The sequence below is a fragment of the Hyla sarda genome, chromosome 7 (genome assembly GCF_029499605.1).
Source record: "Hyla sarda isolate aHylSar1 chromosome 7, aHylSar1.hap1, whole genome shotgun sequence".
NCBI classification, from domain to species: Eukaryota; Metazoa; Chordata; class Amphibia; order Anura; family Hylidae; genus Hyla; species Hyla sarda.
In genome coordinates this window covers 29,158,353-29,180,962 of record NC_079195.1, presented here as the reverse complement: position 1 = coordinate 29,180,962, position 22,610 = coordinate 29,158,353, and the positions used below count along the sequence as shown (strand labels likewise).

Sequence of the window (22,610 nt, the reverse complement as noted above, 5' to 3'; positions counted from 1 at the left end):
AAGGATTAAAATTTTTTTTTAAAGAAGTTATTTACTAAAATCTGTTTAACTTTCTGGAGCCAGATGATATATATATATATATAAAAAAAAAAAAAAGTTTTTTCCTGGAATACCCCTTTAATGTCTGTTTAATTAATCTGGGGGGGGGGGGGGGGGAGACTGAAGAATTCCATGAGGTCCTAGCGAGTCTTGGTCGGCGTTCATCACTTCTTGCCTTTCTGTATTACGAGGTTGTCACTGCAAAAAGAATCACAAAGTCAGGAAAACCAGAGTGATGTGTATTGTAAATGAATTACAGCAAATACATGATACACTGCCCTGCAAAAGTATTCCATTCCTCTAGTTCAGTGTTCCCCAACCAGGGTGCCTCCTGCTGTGGCAAAACTACAATTCCCAGCATGCCCGGACAGCCTTCGGCTGTCCAGGCATGCTGGGAGTTGTAGTTTTGCCACAGCAGCAGGCACCCTGGTTGGGAAACACTGCTCTAGATGCCAATAGTTAAACCCACTCATCTACTCCAGTGGTCAATGGCGTCACTGGAAAGGCATCATATGATCCTGCTCCCACCCACCTCCCCTCCTAATTGAAATGCTATAGAGGTCCCCCTTACCACTCCACTATATACAGCCGCACCAATGGATCACACAGACAGTTATAGAAGATGAAAAACCAGAGTGCTCCCATAGTGCAGCGCGCCAGACCTGAGACCTGTCCTGCTGAAGCTGCTGGGAATCTCTATAGAATGTGAATAGAGATGAGCGAACTTACAGTAAGTTCGATTCGTCACGAACTTCTCGGCTCGGCGGTTGCTGACTTTTCCTGCATAAATTAGTTCAGATTTCCAGTGCTCCCTTGTTCTGGAAAAGGTGGATACAGTCCTAAGAGACTCTTTCCTGGGACTGTATCCCCCTTTTCCAGTCCACCGAAGCACCTGAAGGCTGAACTAATTTATGCATGATAAGTCAACAACTGCCGAGCCGAGAAGTTCGTGACGAATTGAATTTACTGTAAGTTCGCTCATCTCTAAATGTGAATTATCCACTCTGCTATGGTTGTTCCCCCCCCCCCACTGGAGTTTTAGTTACATTTACAGAATAAGAGGGAATAAAGGCATGTGGCAGCTGATCCATTTCTCGTCCTTAAAGGGGTACTCGTCCACCCCCCCCGGAGACCAAAAGATGGGGGATAAGATGTCAGATTGTGAGGTGGCCAGCTGCCGGGACTCCCCATGATCTCCAGGCCGGAACCGTGGCGTTCTGAACATGGAAGCCAGAGATCATGGAGGTCCCGGCTACATTCATGCCTCCCATAGACATGAATGGAGGGGGGTGTGGTGTGACGTCACAAACACTGATGCCCCCAGGCTTCTGTGTTTAGAATGCTGCGGTGGCGGCCTGGAGATCGCGGGGGTCCCAGTGGCTGGACACCCCCCCCTGATCTGACATCTTATCCCCTATCCAAAAGATATCTAGGGCAGTGTTTCCCAACCAGGGTGCCTCCAGCTGTTGCGAAACTACAACTCCAAGCATGCCCGGACAGCCGAAGGCTGTCCGGGCATGCTGGGAGTTGTAGTTTTGCAACAGCTGGAGGCACCCTGGTTGGCAAACACTGACCTACAAAATTAACCAGAGCCTTTGGCTGTCAGGGCATGCTGGGAGTTGTAGTTTTGAAACAGCTGGAGGCACCCTGGTTGGGAAACACTGGTCTAGGGGATAAGATGTCTAGGGGCAGAGTACCCCTTTAATGCCTCCTATAGACTGTCCCTCACGCACAAATTCATTAAACAAGGACTTACCTTGCTCTGTAGGATTCACACAATTCCAGGTTAGAGAGAGTTAAAAAAAAAAAAAGAGAAAAATTCAAATCAGTATTATGCAATAAAATCCACAAACACTATACATACAAAACAAAAACAAGAAATGTGGAGGTCATGTAGTGTGTATGACTAAATAACGAAAACCTGTCCAGAGGAGAAGTTGCCCATAGCAACCAATCAGATCGCTTCTTTCATTTTTAACAAGGCCTCTGCAAAATGAAAGTAGTGATCTGATTGGTTGCTATGGGCAACTGGGCAACTTTCCCTCTGGACAGGTTTTCATAAATCTCCCCCTATAGGTAAAGACTTTGGGGCAGATTTATCAAAACTTGTGCAGAGGAAGTGTTGACCAGTAGCCCATAGCAACCAATCAGATCGCTACTTTCACTTTTAAAAAGTCCTCAGAGAAATGAAAGAAGCGATCTGATTGGTTGCTATGGGCAACTGGTCGACTTTTCCTCTGCACGGGTCTTGATACACAGAGATAGATTGACCTAACACTGTTTTCCTCTCATAGATTTTGAGAGGCATCTTCCGAATTCATTGGCCTATAGAATGTTCGCCATACTCTTGTATGCGTCCCTTTTGTGACCGCTGACCGTAAAGTCAAAAATGGTCCTCACCTGGTGAAGGCGTCATCCTGGAGGTTGAGGAACAGGTTGTCAGCGTTCAGATATACCCGGTTCTGGGATGCAGCGATCTGTAATAGACACAGGATATAAGGAATTGCAGTCCGCCCCAATATAGACACCCCCCCCCCCCCCTCTGTGGCGGAACACATTGGTATGTCCTTAGTCCCCAGTTGACATAGACCAGTGTTTCCCAACCAGGGTGCCTCCAGCTGTTGCAAAACTACAACTCCCAGCATGCCCAGACAGCCGAAGGCTGTCTGGGCATGCTGGGAGTTGTAGTTTTGCAACAGCTGGAGGCACCCTGGTTGGGAAACACTGGCATAGACTATGACACACTGCGTGCTGGAAACGCGTCAGTCTAACACATACAAGATGCCATGCTTGTTTTATGACATTTCGACAGCAGATTTTAAAGGGGTACTCCGCTGCTCAGCGTTTGGAACAAACTGTTCCGAACGCTGGAGCCGGGAGCTGTCACGCCCCCCCTCCCATGACTTGCATTGAGGGCGTGGGGAGTGATGTCATGAGGGGACCGGGCAATGATGTCACGAGTAGAGATGAGCGAACTTACAGTAAATTTGATTCGTCACAGACTTCTCGGCTCGGCAGTTGATGACTTATCCTGCATAAATTAGTTCAGCTTTCAGGTGCTCCGGTGGGCTGGAAAAGCTGGATACAGTCATAGGAAACTCTTTCCTAGGACTGTATCCACCTTTTCCAGCCCACCGGAGCACCTGAAAGCTGAACTAATTTATGCAGGAAAAGTCATCAACTGCCGAGCCGAGAAGTTCGTGACGAATCGAATTTACTGCAAGTTCGCTCATCTCTAGTCACGAGCTCCCGGGACCGGCTCTAGCGTTCAGAACAGTTTGTTCCAAACACTGAGCAGTGGAGTACCCCTTTAAGGAATATGCCAAGGAAATCTTCCTTTTATGGATTCAAGCGTTTCAGCAAGTGCCTTTCCTGGACACCAGAGCTCACTGGATTGTTTGGATTATTCCCCAATAACCAGCGCCCATTCTGTCAGATATATAGAAAACGGCACTCACCATCCAATTGTAGTTAAAATCTTCATCTTTATTTCATCATTTAAAATGATATTTCGTGCCAGCAGGCTAGCTGGGAGAGAGAAGCGAAGAAGGCGCGCAAAGTAGCTACCGCTGCCCGTCCCTCTCTCCCAGCACAAAATATTTTTAATGATGAAATAAAGATGAAGATGTTAACTAAAATTGGATGGAGAGTTCCGTTTTCTACTTTCTGCTAATATATACCATCTTAGATTATGCAGCTCCAGGGGGGACAACAGGGACAGGTAAACAGCCCCCCTACCCCCATCTTATCCCATGGTATTTAAGGGGGTACTCCGCCTCTAGACATCTTATCCCTATCCAAAGGATAAGGGGATAAGATGTCCGAACGCAGGGGTTCTGCCGCTGGGGTCCCCACGATCCCCCTGCTGCACCTGGCGTTCGTTAAGAGCACCGGGTGCAGCTCCGGAGTCACCAGCCTCCGCCCCGCATGTCCAGTCATCCGGCAGAGTGAAGTTCGCTCCGTGCACCGGATGTCTGGGGGGCCGCCGTAGAGATCGCTGCAGTGACGGGACCCGATCAGACATCTTATCCCCTATGCTTTGGATAGGGATAGGATGTTTAGGGGCGAAGTACCCCTTTAATCATCCAAATAATCAGGAGAATCCCTTAAGGTAAGTCTTAAAAAAACAAACAAAAAAAAAAAAAAAACTAGGGTATAGGTGTCTGATTGCAGGGGTCCACATGTGCCCCATGCATACTCTATACGGGCTCCTGAGACACCTGTGTATCTCCAGCGCTCCCATAGAGAATGCATGGGGCTCATCACAACCTCGCTCTCCATGAAGCAGGGAGATTCGGGGGCCTTGTTCTGGAGATCGCAGAGGGTCCCAAAGTTCAGACCCACCCCACTAGAGATGAGCGAACTTACAGTAAATTCGATTCATCACGAACTTCTCAGCTCGGCGGTTGCTGACTTTTCCTGCATAAATTAGTTCAGCTTTCCGGTGCTCCGGTGGGCTGGAAAAGGTGGATACATTCCTAGGAAAGAGTCTCCTAGGACTGTATCCACCTTTTCCAGCCCACGGGAGCACCGGAAAGCTGAACTAATTTATGCAGGAAAAGTCATCAACTGCCGAGCTGAGAAGTTCGCAACGAATCGAATTTACTGTAAGTTTCGCTCATCTCTAATCCCCACGATCAGACACTTACGCCCTTATTCAAGTCTTTTAATGCTGGAGTATCCCTTTAAAGAGAGAAGTGACCACCCCGATGCACATGACACAGAGAGCTCTGTCCCTTCAATCCCATGTATTTCGGCCGACTTTACGATCGGCCCAACCCTTTTTAGAGACCCTTGTAGATGGCGGTCCCCATGTCTATAGACCTTACTCACCGTCTTGGCTATGCTCTGAGCTGCACGGATCCGTCTCAGCTTCAAGTAACCGGGGTTTTTACTGAGAGCATCACCAATGTACAAAGGTTGGTCAAGGAAAAGGGAAGAGAATAAGAGAAGATGGCAGCCATTATAAATCCCCCCCATATGTCCATGTCTGTAATCCTTCACAGTAATGGATGGACCCCACCCTCCCGTCCCAAATAGGAAACCCCCAGCAGGTCCAAAGCGATGAACAGTAAATCCTATCTGGCTGTGAAGGATATCATCTTGGCTGCGGTGGCTTCTCCCTCGGCCTGGACGATCTTATGTTTCTGGTCCTGCTTGGCCTTCTCCACCAAAAACTGAGCTCGCTGCGCCTCCTGCTGGGCTGTGGGGTGAAAACAGAGAGAAACGGTCACAACCCTCAGCAATAGGTAGGTGAAAGGCGTCTGTGCAGGTCCTGGAGAAGAAGGTGCGGAGGAGGTCACTTACCCACTTGCTTGGACTCGACGGCCGCTGTGTATTCTCTACTGAAGCTCAGCTCTGTGATGGCCACGTCGTCCAGGATCAGGTAGAAATCTTTTGCCCGCTCTGTCAGCTCCCGACGGATCAAGAGAGAGACCTGAGGGCGACAAACAAAAGAGGGTCCGTAACACTGAGCTTCCCACTTAAAAGGGGTACTACGCTGCTCAGCCGTTGGAACAAACTGTTCCGAATGTTGGCGCCGGTAGCTCGTGATGTCATAGCCACGCCCCCCTCATGTCTTCACGCCCCGCCCCCTCAATGTAAGTCGATGGGAGGGGGCGTGACATCCGTCACGCCCCCTCCCATCGACTTGCATTGAGGGGGCGGGGCGTGAAGTCATGAGGGGGGCGTGGCTATGACATCACGAGCTACCGGCGCCAACATTCGGAACAGTTTGTTCCAAACACTGAGCAGCGGAGTAATCCTTTAACACCATGCAACAGGTGCACCCATCAAATGCTTCCCTGTAACAGAATCAAATTACCTGGTAAGTTCCCAGTCTCATTCAGTTGTTGACTTCATTGTGTGTACACAAATTACTTCCTCTGTAGATAATCTTACGACATGTACGTGTCTCCAGACAGAAGGGACCGGGCCCCCTTGTTTTAGTGACTCGCACTAGGGCCCCAATGATCAGACATGGATCACCTACGCTGGTGACTATGGGATAACCCCTAGGGAACCCACTAATTCGTTGCACTGCTGCTGATCTGGACCTGATTGTGTTCTCCAAACTGTGACCCTCCAGCTGTTGCAAAACTAAACTCCCAGCATGCCCGGACAGCTATTAGCTGTCTGGGTATGCTGGGAGTTGCAGTTTTGCAACATCCACAGTATAAAGGCCTCTGCCATAGACCGTACTTAGTGTTTAAGTCTATGTATAAAACTGTGCAACCATAAATTACTTCCCCTGTACTGTGTTCTTCTGTCATCCTACCAATTTTCCTTCCTCCTCTACCCATTACCTTTGCAGACAATTTTTATACGCCATTACCCCCCGTCTCAGCGTGGGGAAAGACATTACCTGAGCTCTCTGTGTGATGAGCTGTGAAGCATTGAATTTGGCCACCACGCTTTTCAGGACCTCATTTACAATGGATGGCAGGACCCTCTCCTCGTAATCCAAGCCGAGCCGCTGGTACATCAGAGGGAGCTCGGAGGCCAGAGGGCGAGAGAGGACACGGAGGGTGATGTTCACCATCTGTAGATCTGGGGAAGAGGACTGCAGCATTATAGTCCGCACAGACAACACCACAAATACAAGATTTCATTTCATTACTGATCCTGAGTTATATCCTGTACTATACTCCAGAGCTGTACTCACTATTCTGCTGGTGAGGTCACTGTGTACATACATTACATTACTTATCCTGTACTGATCCTGAGTTATATCCTGTACTATACTCCAGAGCTGTACTCACTATTCTGCTGGTGAGGTCACTGTGTACATACATTACATTACTTATCCTGTACTGATCCTGAGTTATATCCTGTATTATACTGCAGAGCTGTACTCACTATTCTGCTGGTGAGGTCACTGTGTACATACGTTACATTACTTATCCTGTACCGATCCTGAGTTATATCCTGTATTATACTGCAGAGCTGTACTCACTATTCTGCTGGTGAGGTCACTGTGTACATAAATTACATTACTTATCCTGTACTGATCCTGAGTTATATCCTGTATTATACTCCAGATCTGTACTCACTATTCTGCTGGTGAGGTCACTGTGTACATACATTACATTACTTATCCTGTACTGATCCTGAGTTATATCCTGTATTATACTCCAGAGCTGTACTCACTATTCTGCTGGTGAGGTCACTGTGTACATACATTACATTACTTATCCTGTACTGATCCTGAGTTATATCCTGTATTATACTCCAGAGCTGTACTCACTATTCTGCTGGTGGGATCACTGTGTACATACATTACATTACTTATCCTGTACTGATCCTGAGTTATATCCTGTATTATACTCCAGAGCTGTACTCACTATTCTGCTGGTGGGGTCACTGTGTACATACATTACTTATCCTGTACTGATCCCGAGTTATATCCTGTATTATACTCCAGATCTGTATTCACTATTCTGCTGGTGGGGTCACTGTGTACATACATTACATTACTTATCCTGTACTGATCCTGAGTTATATCCTGTATTATACACCAGAGCTGTACTCACTATTCTGCTGGTGAGGTCCCTGTGTACATACATTACATTACTTACCCTGTACTGATCCTGAGTTATATCCTATATTATACTCCAGAGCTGTACTTCCTATTCTGCTGGTGTGGTCACTGTGCACATACATTACATTACTTATCCTGTACTGATCCTGAGTTATATCCTGTATTATACTCCAGAGCTGTACTGACTATTCTGCTGGTGAGGTCACTGTGTACATACATTACATTACTTATCCTGTACTGATCCTGAGTTATATCCTGTATTATACTCCAGAGCTGTACTCACTATTCTGCTGGTGGGGTCACTGTGTACATACATTACATTACTTATCCTGTACTGATCCTGAGTTATATCCTGTATTATACTGCAGAGCTGTACTCACTATTCTGCTGGTGTGGTCACTGTGCACATACATTACATTACTTATCCTGTACTGATCCTGAGTTATATCCTGTATTATACTGCAGAGCTGCACTCCCTATTCTGCTGGTGGGGTCACTGTGTACATACATTACTTATCCTGTACTGATCCCGAGTTATATCCTGTATTATACTCCAGATCTGTATTCACTATTCTGCTGGTGGGGTCACTGTGTACATACATGACATTACTTATCCTGTACTGATCCTGAGTTATATCCGTATTATACCCCAGAGCTGTACTCACTATTCGGCTGGTGAGGTCACTGTGTACATACATTACATTACTTATCCTGTACTGATCCTGAGTTATATCCTGTATTATACTCCAGAGCTGTACTCACTATTCTGCTGGTGGGGTCACTGTGTATATACATTACATTACTTATCCTGTACTGATCCTGAGTTATATCCTGTATTATACTCCAGAGCTGTACTCACTATTCTGCTGGTGAGGTCACTGTGTACATACATTACATTACTTATCCTGTACTGATCCTGAGTTATATCCTGTATTATACTCCAGAGCTGCACTCACTATTCTGCTGCTTGTTATTTTAAAGCCTGTCCTCAGACTCTCCCCTTACAGTCTCTGATATGGTGACATTGCTCAGGATTACAGACTTGTTTTAGGTTCTCACCTTTGGACCCAGTGGGGGAGGAGATTTTTCGGGGCTTTGCTCTGATATCATAGATAATCGGATATTGGATCCAGGGAATCCTGCAAAATACAAGACGGCACAAGTCCAGCTATAGCAAAACTACAACTCCCAGCATACCCGGACATGGCATTTTGACACTGTGATTTCAATGACGTAATTTACTTTATTGCTCTGGTGGTTACAGAGAAATAACATATGGGAATTTTTTATGTTTATACAAAATGGAAAATAGAAAGAAAAAGGAGATATATATACACTTTTAAAAAAAATTTTTATTAGGGCTACACAATTTGCGGAAAATGTGCGATTGCGATTATGGAGGTAAATATTGAGATTTTTATATTCGATTGCGATATAACAAATGGTGAAATCCCCCCTATTTCATGTCCAATCTCCTCATTTCATATAGCCAACATAAGATGGGGGGATTGGAGTCCTCCAGTGCAGCAAAACTCATCCCGAATCCAAAGGAAAGGGGATAGGTTTCAGATTGCGTGGAGTCCGACAGCTGGGACCCCCCCCCCCCCCGCAATCCCCTGCACAGTGCCCCGGCAGTCCCTAGGAAGGGGGTGCGTCTACCCCTGCAGGAAATGGTTGGCGACACACACCCTCAATGTAGCTCTATGAGATACAAGGAGGGTGTGTGTTGGCCGCTGCTTCGTGTGGGGGTCGGCACGCCCCCTTCCTAGGGACTGACGGGCTGCCATGTACAGTGGTCCCTCAACATACGATGGTAATCCGTTCCAAATGGACCATCGTTTGTTGAAACCATCGCATGTTGAGGGATCCGTGCAATGTAAAGTATAGGACAATGGTCTACAACCTGCGGACCTCCAGATGTTGCAAAACTACAACACCCAGCATGCCCGGACAGCTGGAGGTCCGCAGGTTGAAGATCACTGGTACTGGAAGTTATACTCACCTGTCCCCGCTGCCCTGGATGTCACCCTCCATCGCTGTCGCCGCGTCCCCGAGGTGTCCCCGACGCTCCGGCAAGGCCTCTGCTTCCCCGGGATCCTCGCTCTCCGTCGCCGCCATCACGTCGCTACGCACGCCGCTCCTATTGGATGACGGGACGGCGTGCGCAGCGACGTGATGATGATGATTGAGAGCGCCGGCGATGCAGGGGATCCCGAAGAGGACGCGCCGGAGCCCCGAGGACAGGTAAGTGATCGTCACCGGACCACACGGGGCACCGTAAATGGCTATCCGGTGGCAGCTGAAGCAGTCTGCGCTGCCGGATAGCAGTTTATGCGATGGCCCCGACGTACAAAAGCATCGTATGTTGATGCTGCCTTCAACATGTGATGGCCTCAGAGTGATCGTATGGTGAAATGATCGTATGTCGGGGCCATCGTAGGTCGGGGGGGGGTCACTGTACAGGATTGCAGGAGGTTCCCAGCGGTCGCCTTTCCTTTGGATGAGGGTACGTTTTACTGCACTGTGACAAAAATGTCCCCTTCTGACTCCTAAAACCTTCTTATTTTTCCATATACGGGGCTGTAATGAAGCTTATTTGTTGCGCCGTCATCTGTATTTTTTATTGGCACCATTGCTGTTTTGATGGGACTTTTTGATCACTTTTTATTTTTACCTGCTATATGAAGTGACCAAAAATAAACAATTCTGGGCTTTGTATTTTTTTTTTAGGTTTACGCCATTGACTGTGCGGTTTCATTAACATTATATATTAATAGTTCGGACATTTATGCTTGTGGCGATACCACATGTTTAGGTTTATTTTTATTCTATTTCAAAAATGGGTGGAAAAGGGGGAGGGGTATTTAAACTTTTATTTAGAGGAGGGGGCTTTTTCATGTTTATTGCCTTTTCACTTTTTTTCCCACAATATTTTTTAGTCTCCATGGGGCAGTGTTTTTACACAGTCTCCAGTTGTTGCAAAACTACAATTCCCAGCATGCCCAGACAGTCAAAAGCTGTTCGGGCATGCTGGGAGTTGTAGTTTTGTAACAGCTGTAGACACACAGATGTAATCTTTTGCTTCTAGACACTGATCAATGCTGTGCCATAGGAGCCCATTATTGGAGCGCTGATCGGACGAGCTAGAGGCAGGTAGGGAACCTCCACTTGTCCTCTCATCTGATCGGGACCCTGCAGGTTTTGCCACAGGTGTCCCGATCAGCTCCACTGAGCTACCGGCACTTGTTTTCGGCATTTTAGATGCCACGATCAACGTTGATTGCGGCGTACAAAGGGTTAATGCCTGACATCACCTTGTGCGCTGAGCACTGCTGGGAGGAGAGACAGTCGGCTGCACGCTGAAGGGGCCGGGCCAAGCCGCGCTGCATGGGAGCTTAGCTTACTGCCATAGCCAGGCTCTGCTCCCTTGTTCCCCCTAATTGTCGGCTCCTGTGCGATGTGGCCCGGACCCTCCATTGTGCGGCCCACTGTTTCTCCTCACAATAGTGTTTAGGTTCATCGCAAAATTTTGGGAAGGGCTAAATAGACATTTCGCAATTGGCAATAATCGCAATTCAATTGCCACTGCGATATATTATGTAACATATACACACACTAATATATATATATATATATTTTTTTTCCACACACACCCATTTTACTGAGCACTTTCCTTTTACTGTCCATTTTTTTAAATTTTTTTTTACCCAGGGACATCACTATTTGTCCTGTGATCATATGTACAATGCTCTGGCATACTCAGTTGGGGACATTTTTTAAACTTGTGCAGAGGAAAAGCTGACCAGTCGCCCATAGCAGCCAATCAGATGGCTTCTTTCATATTTCAGAGGCCTTATTATAAATGAAAGAAGCGATCTGATTGGTTGCTATGGGCGACTGGTCAACTTTTCCTGGTCAACTGCACGTTTTGATAGATCTTCCCCAGTATTCGCATTATTGCCGGTCAGTGTCACATGGTTTCCAAATCTTGTTCCTGTGCTGTGTATACAAACTGTGTGCAGGTACCAAACATCGGTCGCAGACATTCAAAGAATGAACATGTCAATTCTATCCGCAGAACCCGCTCGGAAATGACATTGCAGTCTATTAAGAAGGCGCGTTTCTGAGCAGTCCTGGCGCACATGCCGTGGATGGAATGTCCCCAAAATTTAGGCTGTGTAAACATATAATAAACCTACATAATGACACCAAAGAGCCACTTGTAACAAAAATGACAACTTTATTGAATATTCCATACACATAAAATCACTTAAAATAGCAGCAAAGAGTCAGACTGCACCAATAGACTCACAGGGACAGTCCCATAATACAAGGTATATGGCAACAGGAAAAATAGAGATCACTCACTTGTTTTTTGTCTATTTGTACAATGGTGGTAAGTTCCCCTTATATCCTCTAGGGGCAGTCTATTTCTTGTCATCCGCGCATGCGCTAGCATGTTGACATGCTGGGATGAATGAGATCCGTCATCTGGTACCCCACAAGCGCATTTATTCTATCTGACGGGATGATAGTCACAGCGCATTTCTTTTTCCATGATGTCATGACGCTGGCGTTAGACACCGTGTTAGTGACGCTGCCGCAGTGACGTGGTCGGATGCGTCCCGTCGCTGTTTCTATGCGCATGCTCTGTACTATCAAACATGGCGGCCGCCATTCCCAGTACCTCACGCTTTCCAGGTAATTAACTCCAGCTGTTTTTAACTTATTTCTTGTTTGTGATTGGCCGATGGGCACATAAATAATCTCAGATCTCATATGTAACCACTCCCTGAGGAAGCGTTGGGGTGACTCCAGGTTCAGTGGGTAAGGCTATTGGTGTGTGTTAACATTGATGGAGATTTGGTGACGGCAACTCATTTTTGCTGGTGCAGCGGAGAGGGGTTCAGTGCTGACAGTGTGTGGGTGGTAGTTCCCCTCCTTTTGTGTTTGGTGCTCTGTCCCCCCCCCCCCCCCCCCCTCCCTAGTCCATCATCCTCTCTCCATCTCTCTGTCACCTGCACCACTTGTCCTTTCTCTTTTCCCTTCTCTTTATTGTCCAGATATGGTTTTTTTGGCAAGGTATTTTATATTACTATATTTGGTGAGCACTGTGGTCACATCGGTTTGGTTCATATATACCATACTTCATGGCCTGATGGATACAGATGTGCAATTACACTGCCCACAAGTGAGTGATCTCTATTTTTCCTGCTGCCATATACCTTGTATTATGGGACTGTCCCTGTGGGTCTATTGGTGCAGTCTGACTCTTTGCTGCTATTTTAAGTGATTTTATGTGTATGGAATATTCAATAAAGTTGTCATTTTTGTTACAAGTGGCTCTTTGGTGTCATTATGTAGGTTTATTATTTCATTTAAGGGACACCTTGCCCTATTTAAATTGTAGTATTTAAGCCCTTATTTTTGGTTATGCTGTGTAAACATAGCCTAAGCCATCCATACGTCCCCTTTAAAGGAGTAGTCCAGTGGTGACCCAGTGGTGAACAACTTATCCCCGATCCTAAGGATAGGGGATAAGTTGCAGATCGCGGGGGGTCCGACCGCTGGGGCCCATACGATCTCCTGTACGGAGCCCCGGCAGCCCGCGGCGAAGGGGCCGTGTCGACCTCTGCACGAAGCGGCGGCCGACACGCCCCCTCAATACAACTCTATGGCAGAGCCGAAGCCCGGCCTTCGGCAATCTCCGGCTCTGCCTTTGAGATGTATTGAGGGGGCGTGTTGGCCGCCGCTTCATGCGGGGGTCAATACCCGCTATCTGGCCGGAGAGCCTGGCCCCCGTACAGAGAGATCGCAGGGGGCCCCAGCGGTCGGACCCCCCGCGATCTCAAACTTATCCCCTATCCTTAGGATAGGGGATAAGTTTTTCACCACTGGACTACCCCTTTAACAGCTCTCGCATGGTCACCCCACTGCTGTAACTAGGCAGATCTACCATGCTGGACTCTAGGTATACTGGATAACCATGCTGGGAGGGCGCTGGTCCCCATTTACAGTCTAGAAGGAGCAGTACCTGAAGTGAAGTCCCTCGGAAAGGATGGTGTCCTTCTGCACACCCCCGACGCGGTTGAAGAAGATGGCTCTCTGACCGCCCTCCACTGCAGGGAGAGACGAGGGTGAGATACTATACAGGTTCTGGGATTAGGAGGTTTAAAGGGGTACACCACTGGCCAGTGTTTGGAAGTAAATGTCCCGAACGCTGTTTTTGCGCTGCAGGGGGGTTGGCCATGCCCCCTCCAATAGACTTCCATTGAGGGCGTGGACGTGATGTCACGAGGGGTGTGACCGGCCTCCGCAACGCCAAAACAGCGGTGGGAACATTTATTTGCCAGTGGAGTACCCCTTTAATGTGGGGGGTGGGGTGTTACTTACCTGTAAAGACAGACTCCCTGACGGCATAGGCCACTGCACCCGCACCCAGCAGCAGCTTCAGACCGGTCCCCAGACCACGGGGCCCCGCGGGCAGACGACCAGCAAAATCCTTCAGGTTCTGAGCCATGATCTGCAGAAGAGAAGAATAAAAAGGTATAAACATGACTGGCGAGGCTCTAATAATTAAAGGGGGGCTTCCAGTTTAATAAGGTAAACGTTACATAACTTTCTGCTAACTGTCTGTTTGAACTCGCTTCCAAGATCTCTGCTTGCTGTCAGTAAATGATTTTACAGCCAGTCCCGATCAAGTGTTCTCCACATAATTGCACAGCCCTGATACACTGCAACGACTCCCGCACCTGCGATCAGGGCGGCTTCTCAGCCCCTGAATGTAGGCACAGGTAAACTTTTCACTGACAGCAAGCAGTAGATTTAAAAAAGAAAAAAAATGTTTTCCAGTGGAGTACCCCTTTTAAAGGGGTATTCCGGCTTTATACATCTTATCCCCAATCCAGAGGATAGGGAATAAGATGTCTGATCGCGGGGACCCCCATGATCTCTATGCAGCACCCGGCATTCTGTGTCACGGCCATGACCCCTTCCTGGTGACGTAACGCCACGCCTTCTCCATGTCTATGGGAGGAAGTGTGACACCGCCACGCCCCCTCCCATAGACATGAATGGAGGAGGCGTGACATCACAAGGGGGCGTGGCGATGACATCATGTCTTGGAGGCAGCGCCCGACACAGAATGCCGGGTGCTGCACGGAGATGGTGAGGGTCCCAGCAGCGGGACCCCTGTGATCAGACATCTTTACCTTTCACTGACAGCAAGCAGAGATGTTGTACTCCATGAAAAAACAGAAACTCACAGGGGGGATTATCATGAGCGCCAATTTTTGCGCAATGCGAATCCTGCTGTGCAAGTTTTCCCAGTTGCGAAGCAGAATTTAATAAAAGGGGTATTCCGGCCAGTTCGATCCTTCTTACAGCTGAGTGTTTGCTACAGTTGTATCCAGTCTAAGTAAACCTAGGATTTGGGATTCCTGGCCAAACAGATGCTGGATTGCCTCCGAGGAAAGTTTAATAGTCTATCCCACTGTTGCCCAACCAGGGTGCCCCCGGCCGTTACAAAACTACAACTCCCAGCATGCCCGGACAGCCTTTGGCTGTCCGGGCATGCTGGGAGTTGTAGTTTCGCATCAGCTAAAGGGGGAATACCCCTTTAAACAAACAACAATAAACGTGGTCTCAAATGGCTGGAGGTGCTCAACCCCAGATGCGGTTGTGCATTTATACTGGGGGAGCAGATCCTGCCCTTGTAGTCCGTTGCTAGGGGCGATCCCCAGCATAAAAATACGTACAATGGAGGATGCCTGCAGCGGACTACAAGTGCCACAATAGAATCCTACACCAGATAAACGGTGTGGATATGTAACAATTAGAATACAATACAAGAATATGGGTGCACTACTGTGGTAGATGTAAACAATACATTGGCTATCCCTCAACACTGATGTTAAAATTGAGACATTCGCCAGTGTATCCTTATATGAAGGACACACCAGAGCCCGCACACCAACGCCAAGGTTTCTCAAATTGGTGCGAGACCTAACGCTAATCCTACCTGTGCTTGATAAGCAAAACAGGGGCCAGTGGGCAATTACGGCAGCATTCGGTCGACTCACAACCTCCTCCCAGATACCCTCCAGCGTGACTGAGCACACATACAATGGGAGGAGGGAGGCAAGCTGCAAGCCCCACCTGAGTTGGCTAATATGGGTGCCTGGCCTTCATATAAGGATACACTGGCGAATGTCTCAATTTTAACATCAGTGTTGAGGGATAGCCAATGTCATTGTGTACATCTACCACAGTAGTGCACCCATATTCCTGTATTGTATTATTCTAATTGTTACACATCCACACCGTTTATCTGGTGTAGGATTCTATTGTGGCACTTGTAGTCCGCTGCAGGCATCCTCCATTGTACGTATTTTTATGCTGGGGTTCGCCCCTAGCAACGGACTACAAGGGCAGGATCTGCTCCCCCAGTATAAATGCACAACCGCATTTGGGGTTGAGCACCTCCAGCCATTTGAGACCACGTTTTTTGTTGTTTGTTTAAATTTTATATTTGGAGATGTGTAAACTACAAAATAAATGCGCCTTGAATATCTACAAGGCAGCATTAAGGAAGCACCTGTGAGGTCAGGCACCCATAATAGCCAACTCAGGTGGGGCTTGCAGCTTGCCTCCCTCCTCCCATTGCATGTGTGCGTAGTAACACTGGAGGGTATCTGGAAGGAAGTTGTGAGCCAGCCGAATGCTGCCGTAATTGCCCACTGGCCCCTGTTCTGTTTATCAAGCACAGGTAGGATTAGCGTTAGGTCCCGCACCATCTTGAGAAACCTTGGCGTTGGTGTGCGGGCTCTGGTGTGTCCTTCATATAAGGATACACTGGCGAATGTCTCAATTTTAACATCAGTGTTGAGGGATAGCCAATGTCATTGTGTACATCTACCACAGTAGTGCATCCATATTCCTGTATTGTATAGGAATACCTCTTTAATAAATTTTGCTGAGCAACTGGAAAACCCCACCACTTGCACAGCAGGATTCGCATTGTGCAAAAATTGGCGCTCATGATAAATCCCCCCTGTGAGTTTCTGTTTTTTCATTGAGTACAACATCTCTGCTTGCTGTCAGTGAAAGGTAAAGATGTCTGATCACAGGGGTCCCACTGCTGGGACCCTCACCATCTCCATGCAGCACCCGGCATTCTGTGTCGGGCGCTGCCTCCAAGACATGACATCATGGCCACGCCCCCTTGTGATGTCACGCCTCCTCCATTCATGTCTATGGGAGGGGGCGTGGCGGTGTCACACTTCCTCCCATAGACATGGAGAAGGCGTGGCGTTACGTCACCAGGAGGGGGTCATGGCCGTGACGCAGAATGCAGGGTGCTGCATAGAGATCATGGGGTCCCCGCGATCAGACATCTTATCCCCTATCCTTTGGATTGGGGATAAGATGTATAAGGCCGGCCGGAATACCCCTTTAAAGGGGTACTCCACTGGAAAACTTATTTATTTATTTTTTAAATCAACTGGTCCCAGAAAGATAAACAGATTTGTAAATTACTTCTATTCAAAAATCTTAATCCTTCCAGTACTTCTATGCGGCTGTATACTCCACAGGAAGTTCTTTTCTTTTTGAATTTCCTTTCTGTCTGACCACAGTGCTCTGTCCATTTTAGGAACTTTCCAGAGCAGGAGAGATTTGCTATGGGGAATTGCTTGTACTCTGGACAGTTCCTAAAATGGACGGAGGTGTCACCAGAGAGCACTGTGGTCAAACAGAAAAGAAAATTCAAAAAAGAAAAGAACTTCCTGTCGATCATAACAGCAGCTGATAAGTACTGGAAGGATAACAATTTTTAAATAGAAGTAATTTACAAGTCTGTTTAACTTTCTGGCACCAGTTGATATAAAAAAATTAAAGTTTTCCACCGGAGTACCCCTTTAATATTGTGCCCATCACTTCAAAATTTGCTCAAATGACAGGAAGACCCCAGAAAAAAAAAATAAGAAAAACTGTGAAAAAGCTCACAAACATTTCTATGCCAGTCGGTCACTGGAGTACATTTCCCCGAAAAAAATTTTTGCGCAAATGTTAAATCCAGCGCATCTGCTAACCACACCCCCTGGCAGGGCACAAGAAAAATGACAAAGCCGGTGCAGACAACTAATAGCGCCAAACTTGATGATCATTTTGGTACAAGTCAATGCGAAAAATAAATACACGCAAGGGGAATATATCAACTGGATATATAAAAAATCGAGTGCACATTGTTTTTATTTAATTTTTTTTGTGTGTTGAATGTTATCGAATTTTATACTATTTTTATGTTGTACTCCAGTGATGGGCAAGTACCTTCTCTAGTCTACTGCAGTGTTTTCCAACCAGGGTGCCTTCAGCTGTTGCAAAACTACAACTCCCAACATGCCCGGACAGCCAAAGGCTGTCCGGGCATGCTGGGAGTTGTAGTTTTGCAACAGCTGAAGGCACCCTGGTTGGGCAACAGTGGAAAAGACTATTAAAACTAGAGATGAGCGAACTTACAGTAAATTCGATTCGTCACGAACTTCTCGGCTCGGCAGTTGATGACTTTTCCTGCATAAATTAGTTCAGCTTTCCGGTGGGCTGGAAAAGGTGGATACAGTCCTAGGAAACTCTTTCCTAGGAATGTATGCACTTTTTCCAGCCCACCGGAGCACCTGAAGGCTGAACTAATTTACGCAGGATAAGACATCAACTGCCGAGCCGATAAGTTTGTGACGAATCGAATTTACTGTAAGTTCGCTCATCACTAATTAAAACTTTCACCGGAGGCAATCCAGCATCTGTTTGGCAGGAATCCCAGAGGTCACATGGCAAATCCTAGGTTTACTTAGACTGGATACAACTGTAGCAAACACTCAGCTGTAAGAAGGATCGAACTATGTATTATGTGGTAGAAAAGTCTGTACGGGTGATATCCCCCCCCGGATCCTACACAGGACAATTCTGGGAGAACATTGACATCTAACGAATCCTGGGAATTGGCTCCAATACTGTGTATAGCTGCTGGTGCATGTCCTGGCCTAAGGAGCTCTCCTGACCAATCAGAAGTGCTGGAACAGGTCACATGACCGCTCCAGAGGAGTCAGAGGATAGAGGGGCCCCTCAGCTGTGGCTCCTCCTGAGCACTGACACCTCCCTCTATGTCACAGAGCGAGTCCTTACAGTAAGAGAGTCTAACGATGGGAACCAAAGCATTGCAGCCGGTTACATCAGATCAGACTGAACTAATAGAGAGGCGGCCGGAGAGGCTCCTCAGCCAACAGAGAGGCGACCGGAGAGGCTCCTCAGCCAAGAGAGAGGCGACCGGAGAGGCTCCTCAGCCAACAGAGAGGCGACCGGAGAGGCTCCTCAGCCAACAGAGAGGCGACCGGAGAGGCTCCTCAGCCAACAGAGAGGCGACCGGAGAGGCTCCTCAGCCAACAGAGAGGCGACCGGAGAGGCTCCTCAGCCAACAGAGAGGCGACCGGAGAGGCTCCTCAGCCAACAGAGAGGCGACCGGAGAGGCTCCTCAGCCAACAGAGAGGCGACCGGAGAGGCTCCTCAGCCAACAGAGAGGCGACCGGAGAGGCTCCTCAGCCAACAGAGAGGCGACCGGAGAGGCTCCTCAGCCAACAGAGAGGCGACCGGAGAGGCTCCTCAGCCAACAGAGAGGCGACCGGAGAGGCTCCTCAGCCAACAGAGAGGCGACCGGAGAGGCTCCTCAGCCAACAGAGAGGCGACCGGAGAGGCTCCTCAGCCAACAGAGAGGCGACCGGAGAGGCTCCTCAGCCAACAGAGAGGCGACCGGAGAGGCTCCTCAGCCAACAGAGAGGCGACCGGAGAGGCTCCTCAGCCAACAGAGAGGCGACCGGAGAGGCTCCTCAGCCAACAGAGAGGCGACCGGAGAGGCTCCTCAGCCAACAGAGAGGCGACCGGAGAGGCTCCTCAGCCAACAGAGAGGCGACCGGAGAGGCTCCTCAGCCAACAGAGAGGCGACCGGAGAGGCTCCTCAGCCAACAGAGAGGCGACCGGAGAGGCTCCTCAGCCAACAGAGAGGCGACCGGAGAGGCTCCTCAGCCAACAGAGAGGCGACCGGAGAGGCTCCTCAGCCAACAGAGAGGCGACCGGAGAGGCTCCTCAGCCAACAGAGAGGCGACCGGAGAGGCTCCTCAGCCAACAGAGAGGCGACCGGAGAGGCTCCTCAGCCAACAGAGAGGCGACCGGAGAGGCTCCTCAGCCAACAGAGAGGCGACCGGAGAGGCTCCTCAGCCAACAGAGAGGCGACCGGAGAGGCTCCTCAGCCAACAGAGAGGCGACCGGAGAGGCTCCTCAGCCAACAGAGAGGCGACCGGAGAGGCTCCTCAGCCAACAGAGAGGCGACCGGAGAGGCTCCTCAGCCAACAGAGAGGCGACCGGAGAGGCTCCTCAGCCAACAGAGAGGCGACCGGAGAGGCTCCTCAGCCAACAGAGAGGCGACCGGAGAGGCTCCTCAGCCAACAGAGAGGCGACCGGAGAGGCTCCTCAGCCAACAGAGAGGCGACCGGAGAGGCTCCTCAGCCAACAGAGAGGCGACCGGAGAGGCTCCTCAGCCAACAGAGAGGCGACCGGAGAGGCTCCTCAGCCAACAGAGAGGCGACCGGAGAGGCTCCTCAGCCAACAGAGAGGCGACCGGAGAGGCTCCTCAGCCAACAGAGAGGCGACCGGAGAGGCTCCTCAGCCAACAGAGAGGCGACCGGAGAGGCTCCTCAGCCAATAGAGAGGCGACCGGAGAGGCTCCTCAGCCAATAGAGAGGCGACCGGAGAGGCTCCTCAGCCAACAGAGAGGCGACCGGAGAGGCTCCTCAGCCAATAAAGAGGCGACCGGAGAGGCTCCTCAGCCAATAGAGAGGCGACCGGAGAGGCTCCTCAGCCAATAGAGAGGCGACCGGAGAGGCTCCTCAGCCAACAGAGAGGCGACCGGAGAGGCTCCTCAGCCAATAGAGAGGCGACCGGAGAGGCTCCTCAGCCAATAGAGAGGCGACCGGAGAGACTCCTCAGCTAATAGCACAGGAGATCCAAGGACCCCATAGTCTGTCCATCACTTATCTTCAACATCCCTTCAATGTCCATCCCTAAACTTCCACACACACCCATCCAACCGTCCCTAATTTTCTATAACCCCCCCAATCTCTCACCCCCCCCCCGTTCCTAATCTCTCCCCCCCGTTCCTAATCTCTCACCCCCCCCCCGTTCCTAATCTCTCACCCCCCCCCCCGTTCCTAATCTCTCACCCCCCCCCCCGTTCCTAATCTCTCACCCCCCCCCCCCCCGTTCCTAATCTCTCACCCCCCCCCCCCCCGTTCCTAATCTCTCACCCCCCCCCCCGTTCCTAATCTCTCACCCCCCCCCCCCCGTTCCTAATCTCTCACCCCCCCCCCCCGTTCCTAATCTCTCACCCCCCCCCCCGTTCCTAATCTCTCACCCCCCCCCCCGTTCCTAATCTCTCACCCCCCCCCCGTTCCTAATCTCTCACCCCCCCCCCCGTTCCTAATTTCTCACCCCCGCCCCCCCCCCCGTCCTAATTTCTCACCCCCGCCCCCCCCCCGTTCCTAATTTCTCACCCCCGCCCCCCCCCCGTTCCTAATTTCTCACCCCCGCCCCCCCCCCGTTCCTAATTTCTCACCCCCGCCCCCCCCCCCCGTTCCTAATTTCTCACCCCCGCCCCCCCCCCCGTTCCTAATTTCTCACCCCCGCCCCCCCCCCCCGTTCCTAATTTCTCACCCCCCGCCCCCCCCCCGTTCCTAATTTCTCACCCCCGCCCCCCCCCCCGTTCCTAATTTCTCACCCCCGCCCCCCCCCCCCCCGTTCCTAATTCTCACCCCCGCCCCCCCCCCCCCGTTCCTAATTTCTCACCCCCGCCCCCCCCCCCCGTTCCTAATTTCTCACCCCCGCCCCCCCCCCCCCCGTTCCTAATTTCTCACCCCCGCCCCCCCCCATTCCTAATTTTAAACATCCCCACCGGTTTGTCTGTCTATCCATTCTTCATGTGACCTTCACCCAATCTTCACCCCAATATGAATTCCTATCTGTGACACAGATGACAAGCTGTTTCCATGACACCCCCAACCTGTGACCCTACAGCAACTGCAAAACTACAACTCCCATCATGCCCCGCGAGCCTTCATCTATCCGGAGATGCTGTGAGTTATAGTTCTGCTGCAGTCACAAGTTGGGGAGCGCTGACCTTGACAAACTATCTGTCTAATTATCCCTGGAGAAAGTGTCAAACAGAGACAACAACCCCCCTGTATATGATGAGTAATAGTACAGTCCAAATACAACCACATGGGCCTCAGTCACAGCACCGCCCGCCGTACGGCGAGTCTGCTATACACGACACATACATCCCCGGTAACCCTCAGCGCCCCCCGTAGTCCCCGCGTCCTCACCCCTCTTTCACGTGTCTCCTCCTGTATGTCAGCCCCGGCAGTAGAAGGACACCGGAAGTGCGCACCTACTTGTCAGCTCCGGGCAGCCGCTTCTCCGCGTGCGCTCTAGTTCCGTTGGTGTCACGTGACTCGCTGGAGGCCAACCCCAACATGGCTGCCCTCTTGAGCGGAAGTGACTCTTTTTGCCAGCCACCAGACATGGCGGATCGCTGGGGACCCACGAGTGTAAACCGGACAGATGACGACGAGCCCCGGGTAAAGCGGCGGAAAGACGGGAGGCTGATCGTGTTACTGGAGGGGGCCAGTCTGGAGACCGTGCGGGTAATTTATCTGTATGATTGTGACCTGGTGAACTAGAAGTATCAGCATGCTCCTGTCTTACTGTGTAACTCGTGGTCATTGATTATTGATTCATGTGAGATGTACACCCCCATAATCAGCTGAATGGTCCGGCCCATTTCTCTTTACATTCAGTCAGTACATGTGCTCGGCCGGTTCCACTGCAGTCAGGGGTGTGTGGAAGCAGCTGAGCTCTTATATTTAGTATGAATAGATACGTAATGAGGTCCCGTATCCAAGGATGTGAGTTATTTTTTTCCAACCAG

The 22,610-nt window shown here is 49.7% G+C and overlaps 2 protein-coding genes across 6 annotated transcripts in view; one reads left to right on the top strand and one right to left on the bottom strand.

Annotated features, from left to right (window-relative positions):
- Positions 1-2,376: 2,376 nt before the first annotated feature.
- Positions 2,377-22,140, bottom strand: PHB2 (prohibitin 2). Of its 4 annotated transcripts, none has more exons than XM_056529211.1 (9): positions 21,906-21,986; positions 13,973-14,102; positions 13,614-13,698; positions 8,639-8,718; positions 6,404-6,588; positions 5,347-5,476; positions 5,139-5,242; positions 4,873-4,950; positions 2,377-2,516 (listed from the first exon to the last, which is right to left on the bottom strand). In XM_056529211.1, exons 2-9 carry the CDS (start codon positions 14,097-14,099, stop codon positions 2,436-2,438), a joined length of 870 nt encoding a protein of 289 aa, XP_056385186.1. In that variant the 5' UTR covers positions 14,100-14,102; positions 21,906-21,986; the 3' UTR covers positions 2,377-2,435. The 4 variants fall into 4 exon arrangements, with proteins under 4 accessions (XP_056385186.1, XP_056385190.1, XP_056385188.1 ...); XM_056529215.1 differs by having other exon boundaries at positions 21,961-21,983; XM_056529213.1 differs by lacking the exon at positions 21,906-21,986 and adding an exon at positions 21,576-21,710.
- The window catches only part of EMG1 (EMG1 N1-specific pseudouridine methyltransferase), a 31,853-nt gene continuing 31,344 nt past the window's right edge, over positions 22,102-22,610 (top strand). For both annotated transcript variants that reach the window (XM_056529217.1, XM_056529216.1), the window contains exon 1: positions 22,102-22,326. In XM_056529217.1, the coding sequence (XP_056385192.1) occupies positions 22,156-22,326 (171 nt within the window). In that variant the 5' untranslated portion in view covers positions 22,102-22,155. The remainder of the gene's footprint in view (positions 22,327-22,610) is intronic.